Source organism: Nilaparvata lugens, chromosome 7, assembly GCF_014356525.2.
Source record: "Nilaparvata lugens isolate BPH chromosome 7, ASM1435652v1, whole genome shotgun sequence".
NCBI lineage: Eukaryota > Metazoa > Arthropoda > Insecta > Hemiptera > Delphacidae > Nilaparvata > Nilaparvata lugens.
In genome coordinates, this window is record NC_052510.1 from 23,660,965 (window position 1) to 23,674,155 (window position 13,191).

The window sequence follows — 13,191 nt, forward strand, 5'->3', positions numbered from 1 at the left end:
TTTGATCAATTCAGGTTATAAATATTTTTAAATGAAAGTTGAATATTTCGGAAGAGTATTTATGAAAAGTCCTTTAAAATGATGCATCACACAATGGGTGTTTACATTCAAAATATTTGAATTACATCCCCTCATTTCTTTAAAAACTAAAACTTCAATCAGTCGCCATTTTGGATACAAGTATCATAGAACATTTCTACTTTCCTTGCCCTATTACCATAGGTAAGGAAAGTATTATTTTCCGAAAAAAATTAAGGTACCTCAATTTTAAAGTACCTGAACTGATTCTATCCCAACCTACTTACTTCATTGATTCCACATTTACATAGTACTCATTATCCCTTCTCTCATTCCCCTCAACGTTAAACACCATGCTACAATTCCATCCTAACTTTGCTTGCAATTACTGGTTCCAACAAATTCATTTCCATTCCAAAAAAACAGTTTTTTGGAGTTACTCTCCAAATACATTAGTCATGTTGAATTTCTCTCCACCTGCAAACTTCTTCAAATACCTCCAAATGGTTCATCAATACATCTCCCACTATCTGGTCTTTCTCCCCAATTCCACCAACCTTTATTCAAATTCTAACATCAGATTTCACTGCAGTTTCTTGATATTGTTCATGAACAGTACACTCTATCTGTCAACTCCCATCTTGGCCAACTTCTGTCTTTCATCAAACTGATTAAACTCCACAATGATCCTTCCCTATCCAATATTTGTGATGAGATCCTCAAAAAATCAGATTGTGCTCTAGAGAAAAACAGAAACTCTCACCTTGAAAAACTTTCTTCCCTGTACAAATCCAACTTCCAAAATAACCTGCCTCTTCAAATGCATTATTCCAACATTCCCAACCTCCCCCCTCATCAGTGACAAACCCAGCTTTGCCTCACTCTTGAACCTACCACCACCCTGCCACATTCCCCCCTCCTTACCCAAAAGTTTGCCCCAACAACCTACATCACCTTCAATCCATCAAGAAAACGTTGAAAATCCCACTATCCTCAACCTATCCTCAAGAAACCTTTCACCTAAAGATAAATCAGTCCTCAACGACCATTTTGTTTCCGAGGTGTTTGCCTGTGATTTCGACTTATCATCATCACGATCCTTATTATGCTAGACCTAACGAAGAAATTGAGACATCTTCCACGGCTGTTACCCAAAAATGACCACGGGGTGCTTTATTCATGACATTTGCGCCCGGACTAATCTAGCTGTTAACCCTGTTGTCAATATTTGCAGTAGCAGAATTCTTCGGGCTGGTTAACAGCATTCAACTTTGGACTTTCCTTTGATAATGTTAACCCTGTTGTCAATATTTTCAGTAGTAGAATTATTCGGGGTGGTATACAGCATTTAAATTTGGATTTTCGTTTAATAATCATCATTTATCAATTACAATTTGAATAAATTCAATTTTCATCTGTAAATAATTTTAAGCTTAGAGGATTTCTCACAATATTTATTCACAATTTGAAATAGCAGTAGTAATGTTTTGTATGTTCTGGCACACCTGTCCCAGACTTCCCATATGTTCTGGCACATCTGTCCCAGACTTCCCATATGTTCTGGCGCACCTGTCCCAGACTTCCCATAGGGTCAAAGGTCAAGGTCAAAACGCCAAACACTTCACAACCAAGGTCAAGGTCAAAACTCCAAAAACTTCACAACCAAGGCCAAGGTCAAAACTTTGAAACTCCAGGAAAAAATGAAAATAAATAAATGAAAAAAATATTGAAAATGAATAGAATTAAATCGAAAATAAATAAAAATAAATCAGAAGACCTCCCACTCACTCTGGAGTGTTCTAGAACCCGGCGTTTCAGCACATTGCAGTACAGCCACACATCTCTCTTTGTGAAGAAGTATCCTAGGATACAATGCCGCCGTTTTGATCTTCAATTGTATAAAAAAGGTTAGTACACAAGTGTTTTTTGTTGTATGTTTTGGAAAGAGATAGAGAAATTTGTTTTAAAGATGAAGCTGTATTGATTTATATGGCTTATTCACTTATTTTCTTTAGTGTCACTTTAATGTATGGCATAGCATATTTTGTGAATAAGTGTGTTTATGCCTGTTGAGCTCTGTGATCCATATGATTGTAGACAATGAACTGTGGTTAGGTCTGCAGGAGTTACTAGTAACTTCTTCTTATCTAACCTCAAAATATTGATCTCAAACATTGCTCTTTCTGAACATTCTATCTTTCTGCCTGTTGAGGTCTGTAAACAATATGTCAGCAATTGTAGACAATGAACTGTGGTTAGGCTAGGTCTGCAGAAGTTACTAGTAACTTCTTCTGACCTAACCTAACCTAATCTCAAACATTGTTCTTTCTGAACATACTACCATCCTATGATTGGTTTTTAGTAGCATATATAGTAGTAATAATTGTATGCTGAACATCTAGATCAAGTGCAAGACATGTCATTCAAGATGACTGTGTCACTCTAGATGATAGCCACCTACCTTGCACCCTATTATTAATCTTATTGTATGTATGTTACAGATGAACAAAGCTACCAGATGCCAGCAGACCAGCAGCTCGTCAGGAGAGTTTTGTAAGTTGGAGGGGGCCTTCAACAACAACCTTCGGACACTCTTCTACAACAACTCTCCACCCAACCCAGCAAAGGACTTCCACTCTCTACTAAACAGTCCAGCCTGCAGACAAAGATCATTGATGTTATAGGTCAGGAGTTCCAGACACATGGGCCAATCAAGGTCAACCTAGTGTTGGAGGCTACATACCAACACAGCCGCCTTGATGAGAAGAACATTGAGCAGGAAGAATTCCAGAATGTAGCCTTCAAGGCTCCAAACTATTCCATATTCAATGTCAACGATCTTGCTGGAATTATCAGGGAGGCATGCAAGAAGCTGTTGGAAGAAGAGGCCAAGTTCGAGGGCAAATCTAGTGGATGGAGCCTTCTCATCATTGACGGTCTCCTCATACGCATAAGCAAACACAAACCACTTCGAGGATCTTCCTACATTGAACTTCCAGCTAAAATAGCAGCAAGAAAAGCCATCATCAACCCGAAGAATAGCGATCAACAATGTTTCAAGTGAGCAATCCTTGCCAAACATGTGCAAGGAGCAAATCCTCAATTAATCAATTATAGGTATCATCAGCTCGTTGAAAAATACAATTTCAACAGAATATCTTTCACCACCATCAATCAAATTGACCGTTCTGAGAGGGATAATCCGAGTGTAACTGTCAATATATATATGGGATGGATTCCAAATGTATTATTAATCCAAGACATGTTGGAAAAGTAATGAAGGAGGATCATTTCTATTCACTTCTCCTCCATGACAATGATAGTAGTGAAGCCACCACCACCACTCAGGACATCAGTGAAGCCGTCACCAATCATGAAGGAGAAGAAGAGGAAAATATCAATAGTCACTACTGCTACATCAAGAACTTTGAAAAACTTATAAGATTTCAACTCACTAAAAACACACAATGCATCATCATTTGTCACAGGTGCTTTACACACTACACCATCAACAATAATGGGGAGCAGAGGATGAAAGATCATGAGGTGTACTGCTCCAACAACCAGACTGCTAGAATCATCATGCCTCAACTCAAGGAAGACGGAAGCCCACCAACAATGAAATTTGAGAAACATTTGAATAAATTTAGACTACCATTGGTGGCATATGCAGATTCTGAATGTCTGCTGGAGAAGCCCGAGGAAGAGCAGCAATATATTGGGAAGGCAACCAGAGTGATCCAGCGTCACACAGCAATAAGTTATTGCCGCTACTTTGTTAGAGATAAGAACTTATTTCCATTGTGGCTGTCAATCACTAACGTCATCCCTCAGGAGCCAATCATTTATAGAGGACCTGATGCAGCCTAACACTTCATCAAAACTCTGACCATGCATGCGAGAGATCCAGATGAGGTAATCAATCATCATCAAATAAAGATGCAATGCACTTTGCTGTACATGTCAGAATGCTTTTGTGATGTGCTAAACTTCTCTCTGTAGTGTACGTGGGAAAATGCACAATCTCTCACTCAACCTAAAACAGAAAGAGAGAGAAACGAAGGAGTATATAAGTAGCACTCAATGGATTCATCAGCTACATTTGTGTATCACACATCCACTCATATCAACATGCATCCAACATCAAAATCATCTACTCCCGAGTACATCCTACCGGACACACCACTTACTCCTCCTCAACCTAGCTTCTCGATATACTGGACAGTTCGAGCTGGTGCTCCCGCTGCTGCTTCTGCTGGTCCCTCTGCTGCACCTCTGGAGGAGCACTCCCCATTGAGAAGACAGGGGGTCTTTGTCCAGAGAGATCGGTCAGAGGAGATCATTGTTCCGGACACACCGCCGCCCCAAACAAGACCTATAGATTGGGCACCACACCGCGTGCCCCTCCACAACATAACCAACCAGCAGTGGCTTCTCAAGAGGAAGCTGTTCGAGGAGGTGGTTAGCTGTGAGGAGGAGGAGGATAGTATTACACAATATAAGGTTAGTTATTTCAAATATTAACTTGTAATGTAAACAGATAATTTAAATCTTCATAAAAAACTAATATTTGATGAAACTATTATTTGATGCTATTATTTAATGCTATTATTTGATGAAACTATTATTTGATGCAATTATTTGATAGAACTAGTATCTGATAAATTTCTTACTTTACTGAGAAAAACTAATTTCCAACAGATAAAATCTGTTCGCATTACAAGACTTCACATTATGCTAGGAAAATTAATGATTCTTTTTAATATTAACTTCATTCAGATAATAGTTATTTGATGTGAACAATATTACAGGAGATTGCTTATTAATTTGAACCCTACATTTGATGAATGATTTTTGAGTTTGAATGATTTTTGTTGAATGAGTAATTCAATAAGTGACTAATCATAGATTTATTTTTATTTAACAGAAACAACGTGCATATGAAGGTGAGAACTCCACCCTCACACCAATACTGCAACAAGCAGCTCAAGAGGAGGAGGGCCTCCACTTCAGTAGGCTTATAAATAAGCCTACAGCCAAATCCTGGGTTCCTCTGAGGAAATTGGAGGAACACCTCCCACACTCAATCCTCTCTGCAACAGAGGAGACAAATAGACATGGACGAAGAATAATACTTAAAATATGGAAAGCGTCTACGAAAACTGAATGCGAAATATATTTGCCACAACGATTTGCGTTGATCATCCCATCCGCCAAAATTGAAAAATTAAATGAAAATTGTACAGAAATGTGTCTTGTAGTAAAACATATGACACCGAGGAGGAGTGATATTAAGATTATTAAAGCCCAAAGTTTTAATAATCTTAATGTCATATCATCCCGATGTTATATGTTTTACATGTAGTTTGTTGTAAATATTGTAGTAGTGGTAGTAAATTGTAGTAATAAATTGTAATTGTTTTGTGAAAATTGTTTTTAATTCTTACCTGTTTGTTGTATCAAAGAAGTAGAAGATGTAGAATAGTACACTGTTCACACAAGAATAGATCCTCTTGTAACTGAGCACTCGATGAGTGTACGGTTACAAGAGAATCTATTTTATAGTAGCTGCTTGCGCGCATGTGCATGCACCACATGTTGCTCTCAACCTTGTTGCAGCATTCTCTCTCATCTGTTAGCGACGCTCACTGTAGATAGCAATCTATTTTTATCAGTATGCTTACAACACTTGAAGGGAGAAGTTGTACAGTGAAGATAATCATCTGGAGAATAGTATTTGTTCTTCTCTTTATAATATGTTGTGTGAATATGCTATTACTTTTCCATATTGCTTTGAAAAAATATGATTCAATGCAAAATGATAGTAAGAGAATATTGGAATCTGTACAAAATAAGATTAGGGATTCGGAAACACCACAATTGATGCAGGAATCTCTGGCAGTAAGAAATCATACATTATCTTATATCAAAGCATGTGTCAATTCATCAGACGCTTCTCTCAATTGGTATAGATTTATGATTGATGAATATTCAATTCTTTGCCATTTCTACAAAACTTACAACATACTTAACAAGTGTGTTAATAAGACACTTGATGATTGTGAAATTTAGTCTTAGAAAAGAGTGGACTGTATAAATAGGAGAGAATAAATCAAATTCTGAAAAAAGAGAAACAATGTGTCTTGACTGATTTGACACCTGACTGAAATTCCACATGAGTGCAAGAACCGTTGTGCATTCAAAAACCTGTGCACTGGAATGAATGCAAAACAGTTTTAGGCAACTGTAAAATCTGACAAAGCATTTATTGTAACAGTTCCACTTGTTACTCGTTCCGCTACTATGTAGACACCATGTCATCATTTTCCGTCTGCGCTGTCTGGTGACGTCACAGTCACGGTTCTACGGCACTGCTATTATCAAGTTGGTTTCCTATATTATTCGTCGTGTTATTTGTCGTTTCAATTTTAATATTTGTACTATTCGATTTTTTGGAATTTATTTTGTCTTTAGGCATCTTACTTTCTAGATATTTGCTACCTTTTCACCAAACGTTTGTAAACGTTTTACTTATGTTTCAAACACATCCGGCATGTCCCTTTTTCAGCCGAGCATTAGCTGTTTCCTTGTCTTTCAATGGAGTCTAGTCGGTGAGTACACATCTCACTCCCGGTCTAAACTTTTCATCCAAATTCATCTAGTTTACAGAACGTTTTTAAAAGTGAATTTAACATCTACCTTTAGCTCTTAAGTGTCAATTTAAGGCCACTGACGCCTATTAATCGTTCTATTGATGTCTATCTTGACATTCAATTCATTGAAGGCCCATGTCGCCTGTATTTAAATTGGACAATTTTTTACATTGTATTTAACATCTACCTTTAGCTCTTAAGTGTCAATTTAAGGCCACTGACACCTATTAATCGTTCTATTGATGTCTATCTTGACATTCAATTCATTGAAGGCCCATGTCGCCTGTATTTAACTTGGACAATTTTTACATTGTATTTAATATCTACCCTTAGCTCTTAAGTGTCATTTTAAGGCCACCGACGCCTATTAATTGTTTTATTGATGTCTAACTTGACATTTAATTTACTGAAGGCCTATGCCGCCTATATTACTGTATTCTATTTGTTGAGCACTATCTACAGCTCATTGTCATTTATTATTATTCCTTTTGTAAATCATTAAGATTGAATTTTGCAGCAGTAACTTTTTCATTATAGCACTCAATCTATATTTGCAATTCAGGTATCATTAATAATACCTTTTCGATTATTGTCAGGCTTCAATGGTCATTAATGTTATTGACCTAATTTCATTTAAATTTTGTATTTCTCTAACGTTTTTTATCACATGTTGTAATTATCCCAAGATCTTTCAACTCAATCTACTTACAATTGTTTTTGTATGTGGCCATCTGCCTATTATTATTTTATTATTATTAAATCTTATCTTGTTGACTCATTTGGTCTTTTATTGGCGTACTTACCACACTTCAAGCTATCAGTATTTTTATGCACAGAATTCAAAGATTTATTTGTAGGTATTGGTATCAACTATCATTCACAGTCCACTGCCCTGACTTTGGATTCTGTCAGCAACTCAGTATTAAAACTAATCAACAAAATGTAGGCTAAGGTGAAATGCCAAATGAAAAAGTAGGTTAGTAAAATAAAAACTTTAATCAGCATTAAAGAATATAACAAAGGTAAAACCAGTAAAATAATTGACATCAATAGTATGAATCACAAACTATCAAATCACATGAACAAGAGTAAAATGTAGTTGATCCTAGTTGACATAAGAAAAATATGATGCTAACAAAATGATTTTAAATGGAAAAATATTCTGTAAATTTGAATACATGAAATAACCCCTCAGGGTGACTGGTCGACAATATAAATTGAAATAGAATTTAACTTTGTTATGAACAAAATTAGGATTAAGTTTAGAAAAAGATTGAAGTACATGAAAAAACTTGAAAACAGCATTAATGATTCTAGTAAAAACAGAACAAGTAAAAACAGTAATCTGCATGCAAGAACTGATTGCAATGTAATAATTTGAAATAGTAAATTATAACTAAAGATAATCAGGTAATGATGTTACCATTATGCAAACAAATGAATTATTAAAGAGTGACAGTAAACAGTTATGAATATAACAGCAATGCACATAGAAAATAATCTATCTGGTTATCAAAATTGAATAATGAAATAGTTACTAAACAAACGTTTATAGAATACCAGAGTCTATAATAAGTAGTCTTTGATTTAAACCTACATATTGTCATTTTTAATAACAAACAACACTTAGGAAAATTGACATGTAAATATGTTGAATTGCAAGGCTTCAACATTTGAATTGGTTTGATACCAACAAAAGAAACAGGTGAGTTGAAATTAACCATAAGGTTATATGAATAACAGTAGCCTATACTGAAATAGCCTAATTGCAAAATGCAGAAACTACAGCTTTAGCAATAATCAAACAAGAATAATAACAAAGAATTAAATAGGATTGATAATTGCAATGTTCACAGAACATTCATGAATTGCTTACAAAAAACTGACAATCAATTCTCAAGAGCAATTTGGCTAAGCAAATATAACTCAAAATAAAATAAAGTTGACTACAACAAAATGAATTCCTAACCTGAAAGATAAAAACAATAGATTAGGGCAGTATTGAAAATACAAAGTAGGTGATACAAAATACTTAGCTGCAGAACATAATGCAAGAGCCAAGGTCCCGGTTTGGTCTAGGGCCTTCAAAGACAGCGTGAGCTTCCAATTTAGCTCAAATAGGCCAGAGTCAAGGTCCCGGTTTGGTCTAGGGCCTTCAAAGACAGTGTGAGCTTCCGATAGCTCAAATGGACACATCAGGAGAGAAACAAGATTCCAACTTGTTAGAAATGCCGATGAAACAGCAGCCAGTTGAAGAGGAAGGCTTCAACATTTGAATTGGTTTGATACCAACAAAAGAAACAGGTGAGTTGAAATTAACCATAAGGTTATATGAATAACAGTAGCCTATACTGAAATAGCCTAATTGCAAAATGCAGAAACTACAGCTTTAGCAATAATCAAACAAGAATAATAACAAAGAATTAAATAGGATTGATAATTGCAATGTTCACAGAACATTCATGAATTGCTTACAAAAAACTGACAATCAATTCTCAAGAGCAATTTGGCTAAGCAAATATAACTCAAAATAAAATAAAGTTGACTACAACAAAATGAATTCCTAACCTGAAAGATAAAAACAATAGATTAGGGCAGTATTGAAAATACAAAGTAGGTGATACAAAATACTTAGCTGCAGAACATAATGCAAGAGCCAAGGTCCCGGTTTGGTCTAGGGCCTTCAAAGACAGCGTGAGCTTCCAATTTAGCTCAAATAGGCCAGAGTCAAGGTCCCGGTTTGGTCTAGGGCCTTCAAAGACAGTGTGAGCTTCCGATAGCTCAAATGGACACATCAGGAGAGAAACAAGATTCCAACTTGTTAGAAATGCCGATGAAACAGCAGCCAGTTGAAGAGGAAGAGCTTTCAATCAATGTTTCAGAGGAAATATTTCCCAAGTTTTGGAAATATCAGTTGCAATACTTGTAAAATGCAATTCACAATTGAGAGTCACACTAATCAGTGAGATTGGCAATATATCACAATAATTATCAATAGAATGAATGATGGGTAAACTTTCAGTCCCAAAGTTGCAAATAAAGAATTACTAACAAGGTTAGCACTTGATGTAAAACAAGAGTCTGCAATATGTAAAACAAATTTAAACTTGTAGAAAGACGCAGTGACACGCACCGCACAAGCGGCCATTTTGAGAATGCCATAGTGGAAATGAAAATATGTAAAAACAGAAACCAGCGTTCAGATCTTGAAAAACTAATAATAGTTCACAGAACAAGTCGAGATTATCCAATAATCAAATAAAACAAACAGGGCGAGGTGAAAATTATTTTCACAAGAGATGAGAGTTCAAGTTGTAACTTACAAATTGTACAAGGAAGTGTACACACACACACAAGAGTTCACAAACACGTTGAAAAGTTATAATTGAAATAACAAACGAACTAATTGTCCGAATTTTAAGGTTGATGGCTCCAAAGAAACGATGAAATGTCTCCAACAAATAAAACAAACAAATAGGGCGAGGTAAAAACTATTTTCACAAATGAAGCAGAATAATTGGAGACACACACGAAGTTGATGATAGACAGACAAACTATGAGCAGTGAAGGAAATGGGTAGCAAGCAAGTGCTACCTTGATCAAGAAATTACCAATAAAATTGATGTTTAAAAGGATGCAAAAAATATCCGGAAGCCGAACAACAAATTGACAAATACAATAATAAAATGACAAAGGCTTCAGAACATATCCGAAAACTAAAACAAAGATAAGTATAATATGCAGAGAAAATGCCCGGTATCAGGTCGGCAGTGGCCACTAGCACTCCAGCGGCAAAGATACAAACTAATGACTACCACACAGAGAACATGACAATACAAAATCAAATCATAAAAGAGATTGTTTGAAGATGGAGAATAGTTTTAACAGTGACACTAATATCGTTCAAAAACACTAGCCTACTTGTCTCTGTGATATGGACCCAATTCGAACATGAACGTTAACAATAATTTTCAAAACAATAATTGAATGATAATTTTTTTTGGATGATTTCATAACACAGATAAAGAATTGATTGTGATTAATTCATGTTATTTACTTTGAATGAAAGAAACCTATAATAAAAGACAACATTAATTAATATTATAATTCATAAACTCTGGAGTCATGTCTGAAATCAAAACAAAACATTAACTTAGTTAACAAGTCAAATTACAGTAGGCCATATATAATGACATATGTGACGAATAATCTAATTGCTGACATTGACCTCACTCAATTCACAATAATTCAACACGCCTGACCTTCAATAAATAGACCCTTGCAAAGCACAGGTTACCTGCTAGTTTTCTATAATACAAATGTATATTCTCAATTATTACAATTAAAAAAATAGACATTTAATAACTATAAATAAAAAAAATCAAAATCGTTTATTTATCCTTAATAATAACAAAAGATAAAAACTTAGAAATTAGAAATACATTATGATAATGAATAATTATAATACACAGTATTGAGCTAAATAATACAATAAAAATAAGGAAGGTTGAAAAACCTGTGCGCAGAGGCCGAGTGTTTGAAAAATCTAGATATTTTGAATTTTCAGGAAAAAAAAAGATGAAATAAATAATTTCAGTGGAAGGAGACAATAAAAAAACTGAATGGAAAATCACTAAATTTGGAAAGAAACTTACTAAACTTAAAAAGAAACTGAAAACCAAGAAGAAAGAGTAAGAAGGAAAGGGGAGTGAGAAAGGATAGGAGAGAAGGCAGAGGGAGACGGAGACCTAATAGAATTAAGTTTTGTTTCTCAAGATGAATATTGGAGAGAATAAGAGAAAATTTGCTTGGCTTTGGCAGCCACTATTTAAATTATTATGTCATTCGAAGCCAACCACTCATTTATTCATTTATATCTCTTACCAGATTTTTACTCAACTTATTGGTGATGAATTGACGAGGTATTTTATTCATGAGTTTTGATACAATGTATGAGAACTGTCTTCTGCAGATAGATAAATTTGTGTCAGCAACCTGAAAAGTGATGGATGAGGGACGAAGATTATATGTAGATTCACGCAAATTGAATAGATCTTTATGTTTGTTCATATCCCAGATAAGATTGTATATAGGCAAAATATATAAGCTTTGAAACCTCTTTGTCACTAACTTGGCTAATATTACAAAACTTACTTATCCAATGTTTAAGTTTATTACAAGTAGTGTTTATGTGGACATTCCATCTTAAATGTTTGTCAACCAGTATGCCAAGATATTTATCATGTTGTTGTCTTTCAACTTGGAGCATGAACAATTAGTCAAATATAAATTTGGGCAATCTGATTTATGCATAATTATGTTGTCTAGAGCATGTGGCAGACCAGCAGCAGTTGGTGAAAATATCATAAAGTTACTTTTATTTATATTTAAGGTCAAGATATGTTCATGAAGCCAGGATTTTATAATTTTATGACCAGTTTCTGATTTATTCTTGGCTTCCTCTCATGTAGCTCCAATGAATAACAATGACGTGTCATCCACGAAAGAGATTGTCACACACTTCTCTACCTCTAGTTTGAGAACATCATCGATGTATAAAAGAAAAAGAATCGGTGACAATAGTGTACCTTGTGGAAGGCCGTAGTCAGAGAGTTCTTTGCAGCTAGTTTTATTATCAATTTTGAGGAATTGATATCTATATTGTTTAGATAGCTGGAGAGAAGTTTAAGGGGTGCTCCACGAATGCCTAGCTTTTCCATTTTTATCAGAAGTTTAGAATGTGGGACAGTGTCAAACACAATAATAATGCTTTTATTAAATCAAGAGCTTTTACACAATTTTGTAATAATTTTAAGTCAATACAATATAAAATACTTTTAAATAATAACTTATCCACTAAGTAAACTGAATTCCATTCAATCACAACAATGCATGAAAAAGGATTGGCTGTTTCATTGTTAAATCATGACTAAGTGCAAAGGCTGGTTGAATTTTAATCGTGATTAATTCCAGGAGAGCCAATCAGACAAACCGTCTTATAAAAAATGCCTTCTCTGATTGGTTCTCGTGAAGTTAATCACGGTTAAAATTTAGCCGGCTTCTGTGCAACTGACATTCATTAGAGATTATTAATATAAAATATATCAATCAAATATGAGAAAAATAACATTGGTTTGGTAAAAAATCATAGTCTGTTATAAATAGGATTGCTATCACCCAATTTCATTCTTTACCTATTCTTCCAGTTTTTTTTTATAATGCAATGTTTCCAAACACCGGTAACATTGCCTATTAAAATTACGACAAAGATAATGCTGAAATCAGCGTTTTGAAGTGCATTATTGCATTTCGAAAATTACACAAAGTACATCCAATTGTAATTTTGGGAAGTTCATAACAAGATAAGCAATGCAATTATTACTGATGAAAACTGTACTAGAATAATAATGTAATAACAAAGTGAAACCGGTGATTAGGTTATGGTAGTGATTAGTTTCCATAATAGGCCTACATTTTTGATTCACAATAAACTATTTTAAGCTGCTGTGCTACTAACAAA

General features: G+C 34.7%; 1 protein-coding gene across 1 annotated transcript; it reads left to right on the plus strand.

The window, feature by feature from the left end:
• The first annotated feature begins 3,014 nt into the window (after positions 1-3,014).
• Positions 3,015-6,678, plus strand: LOC120352329. Its single transcript, XM_039432365.1, has 2 exons — positions 3,015-4,521; positions 4,946-6,678. Exons 1-2 carry the CDS (start codon positions 4,102-4,104, stop codon positions 5,381-5,383), a joined length of 858 nt encoding a protein of 285 aa, XP_039288299.1. The 5' UTR covers positions 3,015-4,101; the 3' UTR covers positions 5,384-6,678.
• The last annotated feature ends 6,513 nt before the right edge of the window (positions 6,679-13,191 follow it).

What these genes read in the sequence shown, in the direction of transcription:
- LOC120352329 (XM_039432365.1), top strand. Translation starts at nt 4,102, where the DNA reads ATGGATTCATCAGCTACATTTGTGTATCACACATCCACTCATATCAAC. An exon ending in ATAGTATTACACAATATAAG is followed by an intron (nt 4,522 to 4,945) that starts GTTAGTTATTTC and finishes TTTATTTAACAG; the next exon opens with AAACAACGTGCATATGAAGG.